Source organism: Scomber japonicus, chromosome 10, assembly GCF_027409825.1.
Source record: "Scomber japonicus isolate fScoJap1 chromosome 10, fScoJap1.pri, whole genome shotgun sequence".
NCBI classification, from domain to species: domain Eukaryota; kingdom Metazoa; phylum Chordata; class Actinopteri; order Scombriformes; family Scombridae; genus Scomber; species Scomber japonicus.
The window spans coordinates 14530250-14548388 of NC_070587.1; the positions used below are offsets into that span (position 1 = coordinate 14530250).

Here is an 18139-nt window from a genome sequence, read left to right on the forward strand (position 1 = left end):
CGGGTCAGATAACCGAGTTGTCATAATAAAAGCTTGGTGCAAAAATATATTTTTTTGTTAGTTCGATACTTTATTGTTTACTACATGATTTTATATTATTTATATTTTTGTAGTTTTTATATTTTGATTATTGTTCTTGTAATTATAGTGCAGAAAATAGTAAAATATAAAGAAAAAAAAAATCATCGAGCAAGTAGCTGCATACATAAACAAAGCTCAAAACAAGTGGATTGAATGGTGTTGAAATTGTTTAATAGCAAAGTCAGACAACTGAATTATTAAAAAAAGAATATGAATATATATATATATATATATATATACAGTCATAAACACAAAATAATAACTGAATTAATGTCATCTTCGTGGTCCAATGGTGCCACCTGGCGTCCAGCCTCTGTACTTCATGCTGGTGCTTGGTTGGCGTCTGAGCAAGGTGTCACCTTCATCTATGTCTTTGGGTTTATCATACACTGTAGTTATATGGAAATTTGGTCTGGCCTTTTTTCCAAGATGTAAGGGCAATTTCTCTCCATGATACCTGCAAAACAAAATAAATGTGCCGAAATATAAGGATATCAGCTAACTCACACACCGAAATATGCTTATATATTTTGTTGATTCTGTTTTCATGTTTATACTCACCCGAACCCCCGTTTGCAGTTTGGATGTTGGCCCTCGCTCTCAAGGGCTTCAGGCATCCCAATTTGACTGTTCCCCAAGCCTTCACCATCCTTCCAGCCCTGCTTCTCCATCACACGACGACCAAAACCCTAACCCAAGAAAATATATGAAAAAATTGCTTGTACAGTCTTGTAGTGCAAAGAAATGGGGTAAAATATGGGCTGTGGCAGACTTCTTACCTTAGTGAACCTCTCAAAGCTGCCGATAGTCTGATTGTGTCCTGATCCATCTTCAAGACCGTCCCTCAGCCTCTTTTCATACCGCATTCGGACATAGTCACGGGAATCCATGTCACCTCCATCTGTGTGAGGGAGAGCTTGGTTAAAGTAAATCTAACAATAGTTTTACAGACTTTTAAATTCAGTCTTTGTTAATGTTGGTCATTGAAACTGAATAACTGTAACTTTAGATACCTTTATCATAGTAGACACTCATGTCAACATCCCAGTCGTCTGCCGTTTGTTCATCAAAATCTGAAATAGGGACAGAAAGAGACATAGACGTAATCAATACTTCAAATAAAAACACACTTTATTGAAACTTAATGGTCAAGTCGAGTTTTTCATGAATGCTGCTGATTTTCATTTCAGTTATCTAACTTGGTCATAAAAAAATATCCCAGCAGCCAATGAAGTAAGGCTGAGCGATGTGTTGTTTCCTGAAAGAGGTCATTCAAGAGGTTTTTCATTGATAAACAAAAAATGGTAAAAAGGTTTGGAAAGTGTGGAAAGCTGCATGTTTAATGTTTTGGTTACCTCCTTCCTCTTCCTGCCAGTACTGTGCGTCAGTGTAGAATACCAGACCCGAGCCACCTTTTTCCCACTTCAACTCAATCTCTTCTTCATACAGCCTCTCTTTGCTTCGCTCCTGGCTCGTTACATCATCGTGCAAAGCTTCATGACGTTCCCACTCCTCACAGCGGTCATCATCCTATAACCAACAACATGAATAATTGGAGAACCGTGAGTGCAGGGATGATCATAGCAAGCCTTGTATCACATATTGACAGTAAAATGCTATTTGACAAACTAATAAATACAGATTCAAACCTACATCATCTGCATTTGACTGTGCATCCTCCTCCTCCTCCTCTACTTCTTTTTGTGGCTCATCAGTCTCTGTTGTTTCTGTGTGATCAGCCAGAAGTCTGCGTCCAGCGGATGGTGCAGCAAAAGAGCCTGGCCCTGATATTTCATGTCCACCAGCTGTTAGCACAGTTTCCTCTGTGGCTGGAAACGTGTAAGAGTCCTGATACTGGAAATGCACGTTGCCGTAACGACGGTTGCAGCTGGTCTTGGGGAATGTGAGGCCTAACTTCCTGATGAGGCGAGGAGGCAGGCGACAGGACTGGATCAGCTGGAGGAACACTTTCACTGGTGTTCCCACATTTCCATTAGGCATCAGAGAGGGCGGATTCAGTTCAGATAAGCTTCTGAGATCCGCCTCTGTGAAACGCTCTGTTAAGGACGACCGGTGCCGCTGCTCATACTTTGTCTTATAGCGGAATGACTCCTCATCTGAAATACAGTTTTAGATGTACAAAGACATGTCAAAACAATGATACGACATTTTAATAAGACAAAAGATAGCAACAACAAGCACTGCAGCACTCACAATTTTTGATAATTAGGTTATTGTTGAACTTATTTAGTAAGTATGCTCAAACATTTGCTGATGTCAGCTTCACTAATAGACAGTGTTTCACAATTTTTTGGCACTTTACAGAATAAATACCATAGATTACAAGATTAATCAATAAAAAAATAACTGCTGATTACTACATGACTTTAAAGGGGCATACTGTATACAGTTTATTATCTTAGGCTACAAAAACATACTTTAAGCATTTAGTGTTTCATATCCATATAATTGGGGGATAAAAAGGAGACGTGTTTTTTTTAATGGTGTAAATGGAAAAAGCAACTGTGCCAAGCTTCAAAACCCCATGATCTTATATTTTCAATGTGTTTTTGGGTGTCAGAAACATGTATATATATCATTTCAATGTGAACGACTACTGAGAAATGACAGTAACGAAATCCTGAATGTTGAATCGACTAACAACACATTAAGGCAGTAGGAGTACAAGTAAAATGTGTTTCTACAAACCATTTTCATGTGAGACTTTTACTCTTCTGATTACACAGCGTCTGGACAGCCAGCTGCCCTTCGAGTCAATCCAGTGGTTCCCCGCATACATCTTGATGAATCTCTCGGCCTCTTCAGCCTGAACTGAGACCACACAACAGCCCGTTTTCACCGCCTGCTGCTTTTTCTGGAAGCTGCTGTCCGCCGTTACTTGGTCGCTCTCCGGGGGGTTGGAGCTACTGTCCGCTGTTCCTCGGTCGCTCTCCGGCGGTTTGGAGCTATTGTCCGCTGTTCCTCGGTCGCTCTCCGGGGGTTTGGAGCTGCTCTCTTCGCTGCCATCACACACCGGGTTTTGACCCTCAGACTCCTTAAGAACCTCCGGCCGGTGTCGATAGTGAAAACACCGAAAACAGCCGCTTTCTATGAACTGACTGAAATAATTTCTGAGGTCCGCTGAGCGAAAAGCGGCGGGGATGTTGCTGATGACCAAATACACCGGTGCAGACCCTCCTGAGTCCGCCATGATTGTTTATTCCGAGACACCTTACGTCATCGGAACGGTGTTCTGGCGTGACGTCAGATCCGCTTCCTGAGACGAAGCTAACATTTTGTAATAAGGTCAAATTAAATATTTGTAATTTAAAAAAAAGAGAAAAATTATATATGTATATTTATTTATTTATTTTAAAATATACTTTATTTTGATTTTTGAAATAATGGATTTAATGTATTTGATAACACTAAGATTCATAATAAATCATTACGTTTTTTAACATTTGGAGAGCTTTGAGGCTGCTATATGGGTGTTGTTTAAGATTTATTGGAATTGTTATATTGTGCCATTTTTATATATTTTTGATCTTTTAGTGCTGTTTTGTTAGTAGTAGTTTAAGGTGCCCATCAGTCAAAGCAATCTCTCTCTTCTTTTTAATTCAGTCATTTTTTAGAAAGTTCCATATAAAATGGACACATAGAAAACCTTACTTCATTCTCTGTATTAATGATATTCAGTTATATTACAACACACAATGCAATTTTCTTAAAGCATCAAAGAGCCAAACAAACAAACAATGGGGGAAAAAATTAAATGTCCATCTGTATACCTTCTATAGGCTACCTATTTTATATTATATTATAATAATGATGATACTTTCTATACATATTTTTTCTATTCAGTGTTTGTTTTTGTTTAATTTAATTCATTTTAATTATTTTCTTTCTTTTTGTTGTCATCCATGTTCATGCATTGATGCTTGCAGTAAGTACGGATAGTCAAAGATAATATTCGTCATATCCCTACAACTTTAATTTGACTAAGTGTAACTATAATTAATACATGCAGGCGCTCAAATTACTCAAGAATTTAAAAGCAATTAAAACAATGCCATTAGGTATGTGCTTGTAAGTAAACAGAGAGATTAAAGGCAGAAGATACACAGGGGGTCTGTCTGTCTTATTTTCAAAGAGAAGTATCAAGTTCCTTATAACAGACATGCTAATTATAAGATAGACCTGTATAGATACAACTAGTACACCTTAAAGACACTGGTTTTTATCATGTCTATCTTCATCTGTCATAACAATATTACATGTCTCTTATTGTATTACCATGTGTTCTGGTTTCTTTATCAGGAGATCAGGGCAATCAAACCAAATACTTAGAAAGTCCCCAGTAATATCTGAGAAATGGAAGCATTTCTAAGAGTGATACCAATCTTCTTGGATGAATGGGGCTAATTTTCTTATATTTAATAAAATGATAAAAGGAGAAGTGAAACTGCAAGGCCCAAATGACAGTTCAAAGACACAGTATCCTGGCTCAGTTTTTAACTTGACATATCTATTTTCAAAAAAAAAAAAGAAAGAGAAAAAAAAGAAAGTGGAAAATCTTTTATATTAACAATTGTTTATTTTTTCCCGTCTTTCAGAGCGCCAACCAAGAAACGTATTCAGTCATGGGTTCATTAACCCAGAGGGTAACTCTTGCTTTGGCCTTCAACTCAGCTTTATCAATGTGTTTTGATAGTAACAGGCAGTAAAACTAATGCGGGCGTCTGGACCCTGACATCACTTTACACATCATATTACAATCTTATTACGCATTAGTCATAGCCGCTCTGACCTGTAAACCCTGTATTGAACCTTAAGAGTGCCAAAAATACATTTGGAAACTACAGAGGAGGAGATAAAACTGCTATTTAAACCAACATTCATTTATAGACATACATCCTGTCACAGGAAAGTACATAAATGTGTATTCAAAACTAAACCCTTTAAGTTTAGTATAATGCTAAAATATTAAACTTTATAACTTTATATGTACGATATAGAGTAAATGGGAGAACTTGCTATGAACAGACATTTATACGACAAATAGACATAATAAACAAATAAAAAGTCTGTCTGTGAGGATGTAGAGAAAGTTAAATAAACCCACAGAGAACCTGGAAGAGGAAACACATCTTTGCAGATATATTAAACATGCTGTGACACTCTGTTATGTATAAAGACTGCAATTTTTTTCCCCCAATTGAACCTAGCAAAAAAGCCACAAAAAACACTTCTTGTGATGAGAGAAATTGGATTTATATATGATTACTCTTGTAAAATATGCGACTACTTTTATGGTGAGCGTGGCTTAACGGTATATGAAAATGAATTTTCATTGTAGGAATCAGATTCTTCGAGATCACGAAAGGGTTTTCTCCTTGAGGATTGAACTGACCACTGTGGAAGAATGAGTCTCACCTTTAGTTCAAGGATCACTGAACTTGTGAAAAGGGAGTCAGGAAAATGACCCCCAGCTGTATTAACAATAGGTCAAGGTCAAGTGTGATGTTCCAGATGAGGTATACATCACGCACACATATGAAATGGTCACATGGAGAGGTCATTGACCTGTGGAAAAAGATTTTCAGTAGTAACAAGGAAAACATTGCTTCCATCAAAAACTGTCTTTGGTTTATTAACATATTTCAATTGTTTTTGCACTTCTATTACACTCACTTTGTAGAGTTGTAGGTATTTATGATAACTAGTCTTGGATGCAAGCCATTACATCATGCTTCATCAGACCTGGAGGTTTGCACTTCCTTGATATCAGAATACAGCAGTTGCTCCACTTATAGATTGAAGGATTTTTTTTTTCCTTTTACTGTCCCAGAGGAGATAAGCGTCTGTCCTCCGTGTCCGTCTCTGCCTGCTCCTAAACTCTATAAGCCTTATCACAAGCATTTACAACTGTCAGCATGCTTCATGAAGCCTGAGGCTGCCGAGTGCACTACAGGTCACTTTACAGAGAGGGCAACATTCCTGAAGATAACGTAATGTGTTGTATCATGTATGTGAAGCTGCGGTCCATTATGATTCAGGTCCTGTGAGTGCGGACATGTCACGTCTCTGTGGGTCATAATGAGATTAGTCCAAAGAATCATGGCTATAAAACTGGTTCTGGGGTATTCTTTGGAGGAATGAGTAAAGAGGCTGATGAAGTAAAACAAACATTCGGTGACTGGTGCTGCCAGTTGTGTCTGGCTTGTAATCTCTTTATTGCAGTCATTCACATTGTGGACTGACCTTGACTCCACTGCTCTGAGGTTCAGATCTCTCCTTGGAGCATGGATCCTATAATTCTTACAGGCTTCCTGGATTGTGCAGCAAGTGTCCCATCAAAATTATACGAGCTTAATATATTGTATTGTGTTATCTGTGACATATATGCAGTACTGTACAACATGCTGAAGAAATGTACAGGGTTCACGGTACTTAATGTTCAGACGAAGGAGCTGGTTATTGAAAATGTTGTTTGTTTATTTGTGACAATAATAAAGTAATTTGCTTATCAGTGTCAAACCTCGGTGCCAGGCACGGGGAAGATAATGAATTAGGGTTACCTCATTTAAATGACAAGTAGAACGTTGTACCACCTGTCACAGACATCATAAACTGAGATTCCTTAACCTTTCTCAAACAACTTTGATTAATTCAGAATAAAAACAGCTATTTGACTTACTAAGTCACCCTGAGATGTATGAAAGCTTTATAACATAAAGACATGATGTCTGAACTCCCTCCATTGACAGTGGAGGAGAGGCTACATTTTGGAAACATCAAATGTTCTTTGAGCTTTTGCAACTGTGTGAGTGAGGGGATTTTTAAAAAAAATCATTTTATTAAAGCTTTTACTTTGTTTTTGGCAAACATAAATCAACTATTTGGGATAACTACTACTTAAAGATCCCTTCCAGTTTTAGGATATATAAAAAATACTCTTGCTTATAATAATATATGGTTTATGGCTAATATTTCAGACCTCATTAAAATTACATCTGCTCCTTCGAATATGCAAACATTGTTTATTTCAAACAGCTGGACACGCAATGTCTCTTAATTCACTGTGAAGTTTATTCTCTGTGTTTGTGCGCTTCAAGTTTCCACATCACACTTGTGTAAATTGCATATTGAAATAGGATTAACTATTTGAGATGTCACAACTCATCACATGCCTTAAACTGATCACAGATAAACTTTCATCATATAGCTGTGAATAAGTAGCAGCTGATTCAGGATGCGGCTGCTCGAGTCCTCACTAAGACCAAGAAAGTGGATTACATCACTCCAGTTCTCATACACTGACTTCCTGTCTGTGATTTTAAAATACTGATGTTAGTTTATAAAGCATTGAATGGTTCATGGCCAAAATACATTCCTGATCTTCCGCAACTTTATGAACCATCCAGACCTTTCAGGCCATCTGGGACAGGTCTGCTTTCTGTCCACAGAGTCAAAACTAAACATGGAGAGGCAGTTTTCAATTTTTATGCTCCACATATCTGGAAGAAACCCAAAATCTTGAATGTGTTGGCTCAGTTCTTTTAAATCAAGGCTGAAGTATTTTCTGTTTGATGCTGCCTTCAATAAATCACTTTTTTTTTTGTCTAACTATTTTTAATTGTATTCAAATGTGTCATTTTATAGTGTATTGTATTTCTTTTACAGTTTATCTTGATGCCCTCAGTGGTGGGAAGTAACTAAGTACATATACTCAAGTATTGTATAGTACTTTGAGGTAATTGTACTTTAAAGTAGCATAATATGGAAATACCCAAGTAAACTTCCACTCCACTGTGTTGCATATTGTATTTTCTACACCCCATTGATTTGACAGCTTTAGTTACTTTTCAGATGAAGATTTGACACAATGGATAATATAACAAGCTTTTAAAATAAAGCACATTGTTAAAGATGAAACTAGTGGTTTCCAATATTTTTGGCTTTTGATGTCTTACAAAAAGCACTGCGTAGTCAGAGTGTTAACAGCTCCACCAAATAGTAAATTTTCCCTCCAAACTTCTCACATGGTTTCATTTTAATAAATGTTCAAATGATCTAATATTTCAGCAGAAATCAAAGATTAGAAAAAAGTCAAAACACTGAAAGCAGATTTGTGTATCTGGATTTTCTTTTTCTTTTTTCCTCTAATATTAATCATCTCATGGCCCGTCAAATATATCTGATGACCCTTCAGAGGGGCCCAACCCATAGGTTGGGAATAACTAGACTAAACCAGCTTACTGTACATGAAATGGTTCAAACTAGCTCCACCTCCAGCAGTTACAACAGTAACATGCTGCTCTAACACTTATGCTTCACTGTTAATAATCTAATGATGTCATATATAATAATATATCAATCAGAGGGACCAAACCACTACTTTTACTGCAATACTTAACTACATTTTGCTGATAATAATTATGCACTATTTTCCTGCAGGACTGTTACTTGTAATGGAGTATTTTTACATTGCTGTATCAGTAGTTTTAATTTGGTAAAGGGTCTGAGTTGTTCTTCCACCACTTGATGCCCTTTATGTTTTACGTAAAGCACTTTGAATGGTCTTGTTGTTGAAATGTGCTATACAAATAAATTTTCTTTACCTTCTGATTCAGACATCCAAATTAAGTCATACATTTTAGTGGAGGGGCACTTTTTTGTTGGTTTGTTTTATTTTATTAATATCAAAGACAAACGAATATTGAAAAAGAAGTTGGATTTTGTAGTTGTATAACTTAAATCACTGACAAATGTTCACCGCAGTTTTACCACAATAAGTTGAATTTACACAAAAAAGAGACGTGCTACATTTCATGAGGACTTAAACTTTAGGTCAATGCCCCCTCTCTTCTTTGGCCTCTCTCCAGCTCTTCAGGTGTGAGCTGGCAGGGACACAGTGGAGGCTGATTACCTTTGCAGTCCTTGGTAGCTTGGTACTGCCTGGGTTAATGACACCGGCTAAAAGATAAGGCCCATCCCTCTTAACATCGTGGCGTTACTCCACCAGCTCCTTTTCATTGAGAAAAGCTTATCGGTTTCCCAGGGTTATTCCACCAGTCACTTGGCAAAGCACACAGTTGTTTTTCACTGAGAGTGTATTGACAAGTCAAGGTCCACTTAGTGGGGTGGGTTGGTCTTATAAATAGAGGAATACTAGAGGCAGCAGCTCCAGTACTCACAAGCTCATAAAGAGCCTGTCCTATGAGAGGGCAACTACATTTGACTGCACAGATCTCTACCACCTACAAAATGGATAACGGGTGCCATTGTTCAACCAACAGCGACAGGCTTTTGAATCCTATCCTCTTCAACATCCTCAGCCAAATGGATAACAGCAAACCAAGTCAACACAGCTTCAACTACAATTCAGTACCTCATAGATGCAACTGTGAGCTGCGTCGGACAGTGTGCTTGAGAAGGCCGACTGAGATTTGCAAAGAAGCTTCAGCAGTTCTGGTTAAAACTGTCCATTTCATGAAGAACTTGCCCGCTTTTAACCAGCTTCCACCTAATGACCAGTTTTCACTTCTCAAAAGCTGCTGGGCACCCCTCTTCATTTTGGGTCTGGCCCAGGAGCATGTGGATTTTGAGGTGACGGATACCCCCGCTGACAGCATGCTGAAAAAGATTCTGCTGAACCAGGAGAACCCTGAGATGGAAAGAGAGCAGCCCACGATGGCCGGAGTCAGCAAGCTCAAGTCCTGCATCAAAAAGTTTTGGAGTTTGGATTTGAGTCCAAAGGAGTATGCGTACCTCAAAGGGACAACGATATTTAATCCAGGTATGTTTTCACCTGATTACAGTATGACAAATAATTTGATTTATTAGTTCATATTGGTAAAATTTCAATCTCTGCTTTCAATATATATTTCAATACTGTGTAAAACTGCATTTTACATGTGAATATCACTAATAATGTCCTGTTCTTACATTCAACAGATGTCCCAGATCTTAAGGCAGCTCTGTTTGTTGAGGGGTTGCAACAGGAAGCTCAGCATGCCCTGAGCGAGGTGGTCCAACTCCTTCACCCTGGGGACCAGGAGCGTTTTGCTCGAATCCTCCTCACAGCGTCCACGCTTCAGAGCATCACACCTGGCCTCATCACTGAACTGTTCTTCCGGCCTGTGATTGGCCAGGCTGACCTACTGGAGCTGCTGGTCGACATGCTGTTCTGCAGGTAGAAGAGGATTGGTGGACTCTATGAAACGGTCATGGAGAATGTTGACTATCAGAGACAGCAGTGATGTTCTTTTGTTGTTGTTGTTGTTGTTGAACTTAACAAACAATGTTCCCTTGTTGTTCTCCTGACAGTGCCATGCTCAAAAAGTGTGTGAACTGGTGCAAACATGTTATCTTTCATGAGACTATGAATTACTTTTATTTACATTGAAGCTGAGGTCACTTTAACCATGTTTTAATAGATTGTATCTGCTGAAGTGGATTTGACTTTCCACATATTACAAAAGGGCAGATTTTTTACAAATGTTTAATATACTGTGTCTCATGTTGAAGATATTCTCTTAGCTTCAATATTGTAAATACATTTTGTCTGCATTTACAGAACATTGCAAATAAATCTATTTTTATACATGAACCTAATAATGAAGTTCTCTCTCAATCTTTAAAGAATCACAACAAGCCATGTTTGAAATGTGACTCAATATGTAGCAGCTGTTTCACATGAAAATGACAATTTGTTCTCAACATCTTCACTCCTACAGTTTTTTGGCAGATGCATCATTTGCATCACGTGTTGTGCAGCCAAGTATTGCTCAAGCCCATATTTTGAACTGTCAGGAGACCAGTGTTACCAAAGATAGTGATATCTTTGGTAACACTAAATCCCCTGAAATGGTTTAAAAGACCTTTAGACTTTTCTACATGATACAGCCCTAAACATGTGGTAATTTGGGATTTAGATGTTCTTTCAGTGATGTGCGATGTTGCTTCATTGGAACCAGAGGTGCATAAAATATTAAAGAAAGGACTGTGAGCAAATTGGTGTGGGGAGGGTGGCTCAGTTAAATATTTTATTTTATTTTATTAAAAGAAAATGCTATTTATACTTTTCTCTGGACACACCCTTTCACTAGGAAAAATACTCTAAAAATACCTATCCCCAATACATCAAGACATCAAGTAATTATAACAATGTTCTGTAAAAATCCATCCTACTCCTACAACTACTTTTGAAAAGGAAAAAAGAAAGCTAATAAATTGTAATTAGTATTTTAAATTGTTGGTTGTCCTGGCCTTACATGCCTATGTTACTGATTTTTTTCTCTCTTTACAATAAGACGTAAGAATTGAATAAAAACACATCAGGAATGCTCTCCCAAATGTTTTGGACTATCCTCCCTCCAATAAAAAGAAAAAACAGATAACTCTCCTGACAACCTCTCTCTTCCTAATAATTAAAGCCTGCCCTACACTATAAGAGTATTTTCTTTGTCTAACCTTGTGACAGCTTACTGTGGGAAAGAAAAAACACTTGATTCAATAAGCAGACAGTATGTTGTATTTGGTGTTGTAAGCTCAAACTCACAGAACTCATATGAGACATCCTGTGTGATTCACTCATCATGTTCTTCTATTTCTTGTTTTACCAGCTTGTGTTTACACTGAAGTTAACTGTGAGTGTCGGATAACAGTAATTACTTCACTGACATATTTACAAAATGTATACTATAGACGTTCTAGTGATGTTGTAGTTACACTATTTCACATAAAGGTAGAGACAACCGTTGAAAATAACCCATGATGATTTTTCTTAATTGCAGTGTATAAGTCCTTTTTTTTATGCTTGTGGTATTTTGTCTCCCTCTCTTGGATAATAGTGGAAGTTCATTTGGACAAACGCTTAACACACAAGCATAAAAGGCCTTAAACTGAGTCCTTAAACTGAGTCATGTAGTTTTTGTTACACATTTTTGTTACAAATACATCCAAAATGAAAGCTTTTGACAAAAAAGAACAAGGATTTGAATGTGCAAATGTGGAAGAAATGTTTCAATCACTTTCACTTTACATTTCTGTCAGTAGTCTGTGAACTATATATTTGATACAGAACAACCCCTTTTGATTCCACCTATCCTTTGGTATGTTCATTGTGAAACAGTGAGCCTTTTACATGACACCTCATTCAGGTAAGACAGGAATGTACTGGGGGGGGCAGAGAGCCGGAGGAAATGGGGTTATGTAGGGCTAATGCAACACACCATAAACAGAAAAGCAAGTCAAAAGAAGCTTGACATTTGGTACAGAGGAATCCAGACAAACTGCTATTTATGCAGTTTACCAGGCTCACTTGAGTAATGTCTCTCTCTACACACAAATGAAAAATTGCACCGAACAGTGAGATCGTTCCTGATGCTTTATTTTGTCTTGTTTTACAGACGCTGACACTTAATTACTGAAGTCTTCAGTGTTGAAAATTCCCTGTATTCCTAACAGAACCTGTGTTTCCTGAGCACTACTGTAAATACCACTGTAATTACAGTAAGACTACACCTAAAAATGTCAATCAACCAACTGTCAAAAACAAACACATTTGTTATTCATTTTAAGACCTCATTGAATATGAGTATTTTGGTTGGCAGCAACAACAAAAGACCTGCCTTCCAAAAACATACCTCAAGACAGAAGTTTATCTTAAATATAAATGACTGGTTAATACAAAAAAATATAAAAGGTTCCTAAAATCTGGTTGATTTTCTGCAGTGCTTCCACCCTTGGCAATAAATGACAAAGACAAACCCCCGGATTTTATTTCCTTTTTGTCAGAACCAGCTAAACAAGTTCCTTATTCTGCTGAGGGCGGAAAAGCCTGCCTGCTCCAGCACAGTGACCTCAGGGAGATGAGCTTGACAACAATAATGCAAGAGGTGAAGACAAAAAGTAGGCTAAAGAGACAGTGCCAGAAAGCAAATAATTTGATGCAAAACAAAAGAAGCTTCAAACTACATGAGTGTAGTTTGAAACTACATGAGTGTAGTTTGAAGCACGGGGTACTATTTCCTATTTTCTGTAAGAGCTGAAATGAGAACTGGATGACTTAAACATTCTTATGCAGATATTTTACTTATTGAACACACACAGAACAACAAAAACAAGCACGAAGATTTTTATTTTATTGAAAACAGGACACACCATTGAATAAAAAAAATCTGTTGCCAAATGCCATAAATGGTTTAACAACCCATAAAGTAAAAATATATACATCAAAATATGGCTTAACAATACAGATGAATGCTGATTTTTCAGGGCACAACATGTTTCTAAGGGGTCTAAATGGCAATAAGCCCACACACAAACACAGACACACACAGAAGATGCACAGCGGCTTGCAAAAACAATCACACAGTCAAGAATGAGGACGGTTATGTTTTACCATCAGTCTCTATCCTCTGGCCTGAAAACCTGCATGGAGTGTAGTCATGTTTCTTTTTCCTCACACAATGGTGCGAAACAACTTTAAACACTGCACAAGAATACATAGAAAACTTTGCATTGTATTTCCCTGTGTTAAAAAACAAAACTATGCTTGCTCACAGGGTCATTTGCTCAAGAATGAAAAGGTCTGTGAAGTTAAATGACACCCTGATAGCAAACAATAACATGCGCTCCGCTCAGTAACAGCATAAATGATAGCAGAAGGATAAAACTGTCCATCTAGTTGGCTACATCCCTTTTCGGTACACAGGTAGGCACTTTTCATCTTGTGTTGCCCCTTTAGTGAAGCAGAGGAGCGCCTGAAGAGTCTGTTTCAGTGGCGGTGCTGGAGGAGTACACTGCAAGTGAGAAAGAACCTCATTTAGTTCATTGATTACAATAAAAACATACAAATAAACTAGATGTCTTAAAAAGCTCCGGATTTCAGTTTAACACGGGACGCTGACAAATTCCCAAGCTGTGGTGTCAAAGCTGCAGAAACATAATGTGGTGTACCCTCATTCAAAGGCATGTAACAGGACACCCCATTCTTTTACCAGCCTCTTTGCAGAATAACAATAAAAAACAGACGGTACTGCACAGTAATCCATCTGTAACCCAAGCCAGTCACTAAAATGACATAATAAACCATGGGACATTATGTGGCATATATTTAATGTGACTTGATCTGCTGCTCTGGCAGGTGGTGTCGCATGACCGCTGAGCTTGAGGGGAGAATGAGGCGGATTGATAGGTGGGTATAAGGTGGCAGACGGAGGGAGGAGGCAGCTAATGGGCGACGGATTGTAATATGCAGAGAAAAGGCAGGAATGCAGAGCTTTCACTGCAAAATAGTAAGGGGTATGTTGCTGGAAAGCAGAGAGGAGGTGAGAAAATGCCTGCAGCTGCAGCAGGTACAATGGATTGCAGGGGTAGAGCTGCATCAGGTGGTAGTTAAACATCAGTGCCCAGGAGAAATAAATAGATGCTCCATCAGCACAATGAACACATTCAATGCTATGATGTGAAATGTTTCTAACCACTAATCATACACCCGTATACTCAGGTGCTGATAGATCCTGGATCGTATTCGACTCATAATTCCTCATCCATGTGTGTACATTGGCCTAAAGAGGACATACCTGTCTTTGTGTCAGTTATGGAAAATTCCCACATGTACTCACTTCTTGAGCTGTGATGTCTCATTTTCCTGGCCAGCTCATCTGATGGGGTCTGCTCAGACACTTTTACCTCTGGAACTGTAGCAGTGGAAGAAAAAAACAAAAAGACAAATGATCACAACAAACATTAATTTACATTAATCATGTCATTTTCAATTAATCTGGTCACCCTGTCTATTTTGCAATATGTTTAAGCAGACACTGTGTGCCTGCATCAACTTGCCTCAGATTAACAAATTGTTATTAGGTCACTACCTGTAAAATACCTGGTGCATTAGGGCTTATAACTATGAGCCAAACAAAAGAGCTTCAAATTCAGCTATGAGTCATTAACAGAAGGCAGATCAGATGATGGTATATTTAGTACGCTGCAGTTGGCGGTGAAAAGAGTTGTCAAGCGGTGTCTTCAAAATGTTTATACAACAGTAATAATTATGTTAATTGGTCGAAAAAATGTTGCATGATGCAGCAAAGTGTTTGATCTTACAGTCACTGCTCAGGAGGGTGTGGGTCATGGTCTCATTGCCGCTGTCAGGCAGGGTCCCGTCACTCCTCCCGTTGGGACGCTGTCCCGTCGACTGGTGGCTCTTGTTTCTCTTGCCCTTCCGGGTGCTGATGCGGATGACTCCGTGCACCAGCTTGCACTCGGCCTCCTGCTCCTCCAGGTTGTAGTCCTGAGCGATGCTGTAGATGAGCTCACTGATCTCGTTGGTCTTGCGGGAGAAAGAGGAGTCAGAGGTGCATTTGGCCAGCTGGTCAATCTGGTGCAAGGCATAAAGCTCCAGCAGCTTCTTGGTGATAAGAGAGTCAATATCTGTGCCTGTGTCACTCAGGTCATCCAAGTCATAGTCCTCACGGGATAACAGGCTGGTGTTGCTGACTGGCCGCTGGGTTTCCCCCTTGCCGTGTGTACGGGGCCGTTTGGTTGCAGTTACAGGATACCTTACTGTCTGACCTGCGATGCGCACATCCGGGTAGCGGAAGCTGTCACTCGTAGGCAGCTTAGTGACTTTATTGGACTTGTTGGACTCTAAATGGATGCCACAGGTGGGGTTGGACATAGCCATGCCATTAGGAGGGTGGGCCTCACTACCTGTTTTAGGGGGATGGTCTGTGGAGGTCTCGTTAACAGGCAGGCAGGGCTCTCGGCTCCCGTAAAACCCGCAGGTCAGTACACAGCAGATAAGGGCCTTACAGCTGCTCCAGCCCATAGAGGCACAGGAGCCACAGGCATGTCTGCTAGTAGGTGTGCTGTCTGCTGAGCCTGGAATAAATCCTATAGTCTCTGAGCCCCGTCCGGTGCCATTTCGCGGGTGCCCTCTGTGACCATGCTTGGTCTCAGAGTGGCGGGAGTGGTCTCTGTGGTGCTCCTTTGGGTGCTCCCTGTGAGGATCCTTGTAGGCATCTTGGCTGGAGGTGCTCTCCCGGGATATAGTCCGAGCTTGTCTGTACTTGTCTGCTTTGGAGCTGGAACTGTGGTGTTTGTGGTGGCGGGACGCCTGTGGAGCCCCTGTGCTGTGGCCAGGCATGGCTCAAAATGCCTGGGACCTGGTGTGAGAGAGACATACATTAGGAAATAATAACCAGTTGTGAACTTCCACTCTTGTTGCCACATAAGCCTGCAAGCATTAAACTAACCACGGTTCATTAAACCGTCAACACTTGTCTTCCAGTAATGTAACCTCCCATAAAACTCTGAGAATGTAAATAAAACTGAGTGCATTGATTGCTGGCCTGATAATGATTTGGCCCCATTCCGTCGCACAATTACAGCATGTTTGGTTTACAGTAGTGTGCAGGAAACAGACCCAGCCAACATTTAAAAGTTTTTAAACTTTTCTTACAAAAGGTGGACTTACCGCATAAGAGGAAATAGTTGTGACTGCCTTTTTTGTCCCAGATAACTTGATCTGTGAGCAAATCGCGGAAGTCTCAAGAGAGAAAACTTTCCTCCGCTAGCGCTTTCAAACAGAGAAAGAAAGGAGGATTTTTTCGGCCGCCCACAGATTTCCAGGTGAGTTTAACTTCCACGAAGCAAAACAAACCCTGCAAACTGGAACGTGGTCTGACTCCTCTGTCGGAAAAATACGACTCAATTCATCCGTGTCGTCTCGTTTTTGGTGAAATTGAGAATCTTGTGTTGCCGAGACTCTGCCAATGTTTGGCTATTACCTGCGGCTACAGCTAATCCCAGATCCTACACCCACCCACAGGTGAGCCGTGACGTCACGCGATGCGGATATGAATGCACAGGAGAAGGAAAAGGGGAGGGGCGGGAGAGGTGGGGGCAATAAAATAAAAATATATAAACAGATTAATAAATGTGATAGAAGAACGGAAATGAGGGAAAATAGATGTATACCATAGTAAATGTTATGCTTGACTTTGCAACAAATGGACCTTATCTTTTATTTACACACACACACACACACAGAGAGAGAGAGAGAGAGAGAGAGAGAGAGAGAGAGAGAGAGAGAGAGAGAGAGAGAGTAACTTTTAGGGACATTTCATACACTTACATTAATTTCCTGGACATTTACCCTAACTATAACCATCACAACTACTTACCTAACCCTGAAATTTGTCCACAAAAGTCACCTGTGACAGACCACACTCACACACATTCAGACACACACACACACACACACACGCACACACACACACAATTTCTGACAGGCACACAGAGGTGCACAGCTGTAGAGCCGCAGAGTCAGCAGGTGTATTTCCAAACAATATCTTTCATTCTGCTCTATTTTTCCCCTCTATGGCCACACTTAATCACCCACTCGATTGAGTTGGAACAGTAGGGCCACCTCACCAGGAGAAACATATGTGCCTGTCCAACATGGTGTCTTGTGGTTTTCACACAATAAAACAGCAGCATGAGGAGGTTAAACACACACACAAGTTTATTTATAATAAATGTGAATACAGGTTTTGTATCAGAAAGTAGCTTTAATATCTAACTGTATCTTTAAATATGATAATACAGATCACAACATGGACTCTACAGCTATATAAAGCTACATTATTAATTCAATTCAAGAATTGTTTGTTATTATACTAAAGAATAAATAGAGCTATTCTAAATTTAAAACAACATCGAGCAAACTATGTAATTTCACTTTCTACCAGTCTTCTGCAGTGTACCAAGATATTTAAAGAAAAATAAAAAAAAAAAAAAACAGGAAATCACTCTTGACAAAAAATTCCGATGTTCACTATATAACTATATGTACTACATTCTCTAAAAATGTCTGATATCAACACTTAATATTGAGTTCAATTTACAGAATCAATACTCCAGTGCCTCAAACTCACAAAGGCACTTTAAAGGTGAGATTCATTCCAGCAGGGTTAGGGTTACAGGAAGCTTAAAAACATCAAATAAAATGTAGATCTACTGGCCTAAACTATTCACATAC

General features: G+C 39.2%; 3 protein-coding genes across 3 annotated transcripts; 1 reads left to right on the forward strand and 2 right to left on the reverse strand.

Annotated features, from left to right (window-relative positions):
- Positions 1-313: 313 nt before the first annotated feature.
- On the reverse strand, positions 314-3292 carry gpatch3 (G patch domain containing 3). Its single transcript, XM_053327502.1, has 8 exons — positions 3059-3292; positions 2791-2956; positions 1735-2198; positions 1437-1611; positions 1095-1154; positions 861-982; positions 643-770; positions 314-538 (listed from the first exon to the last, which is right to left on the reverse strand). The coding sequence occupies exons 1-8, from the start codon at positions 3290-3292 to the stop codon at positions 355-357; spliced, it is 1533 nt and encodes a 510-aa protein (XP_053183477.1). The 3' UTR covers positions 314-354.
- Positions 3293-9284: 5992 nt separating this feature from the next.
- Positions 9285-11081, forward strand: nr0b2a (nuclear receptor subfamily 0, group B, member 2a). The gene is made up of 2 exons (XM_053327499.1): positions 9285-9883; positions 10042-11081. Exons 1-2 carry the CDS (start codon positions 9304-9306, stop codon positions 10281-10283), a joined length of 822 nt encoding a protein of 273 aa, XP_053183474.1. The 5' UTR covers positions 9285-9303; the 3' UTR covers positions 10284-11081.
- Positions 11082-13833: 2752 nt separating this feature from the next.
- kdf1a (keratinocyte differentiation factor 1a) lies at positions 13834-16707 on the reverse strand. The gene is made up of 4 exons (XM_053327599.1): positions 16574-16707; positions 15202-16262; positions 14718-14792; positions 13834-13892 (listed from the first exon to the last, which is right to left on the reverse strand). The coding sequence occupies exons 2-4, from the start codon at positions 16241-16243 to the stop codon at positions 13834-13836; spliced, it is 1176 nt and encodes a 391-aa protein (XP_053183574.1). The 5' UTR covers positions 16244-16262; positions 16574-16707.
- Positions 16708-18139: the final 1432 nt, after the last annotated feature.

Coding starts and splice junctions, on each gene's coding strand:
- gpatch3 (XM_053327502.1), bottom strand. CDS start 3,292: ATGGCGGACTCAGGAGGGTCTGCACCGGTGTATTTGGTCATCAGCAAC. Junction 2,957..3,058: donor CGGAGAGCGACCGAGGAACA/GCGGACAATAGC, acceptor AGCAGCTTCCAG/AAAAAGCAGCAGGCGGTGAA. Junction 771..860: donor GCTTTGAGAGGTTCACTAAG/GTAAGAAGTCTG, acceptor TTCTTGGGTTAG/GGTTTTGGTCGTCGTGTGAT.
- nr0b2a (XM_053327499.1), top strand. CDS start 9,304: ATGAGAGGGCAACTACATTTGACTGCACAGATCTCTACCACCTACAAA. Junction 9,884..10,041: donor GACAACGATATTTAATCCAG/GTATGTTTTCAC, acceptor TACATTCAACAG/ATGTCCCAGATCTTAAGGCA.
- kdf1a (XM_053327599.1), bottom strand. CDS start 16,243: ATGCCTGGCCACAGCACAGGGGCTCCACAGGCGTCCCGCCACCACAAA. Junction 14,793..15,201: donor CACCCTCCTGAGCAGTGACT/GTAAGATCAAAC, acceptor CCACTGCTACAG/TTCCAGAGGTAAAAGTGTCT. Junction 13,893..14,717: donor GAGACATCACAGCTCAAGAA/GTGAGTACATGT, acceptor TCTCACTTGCAG/TGTACTCCTCCAGCACCGCC.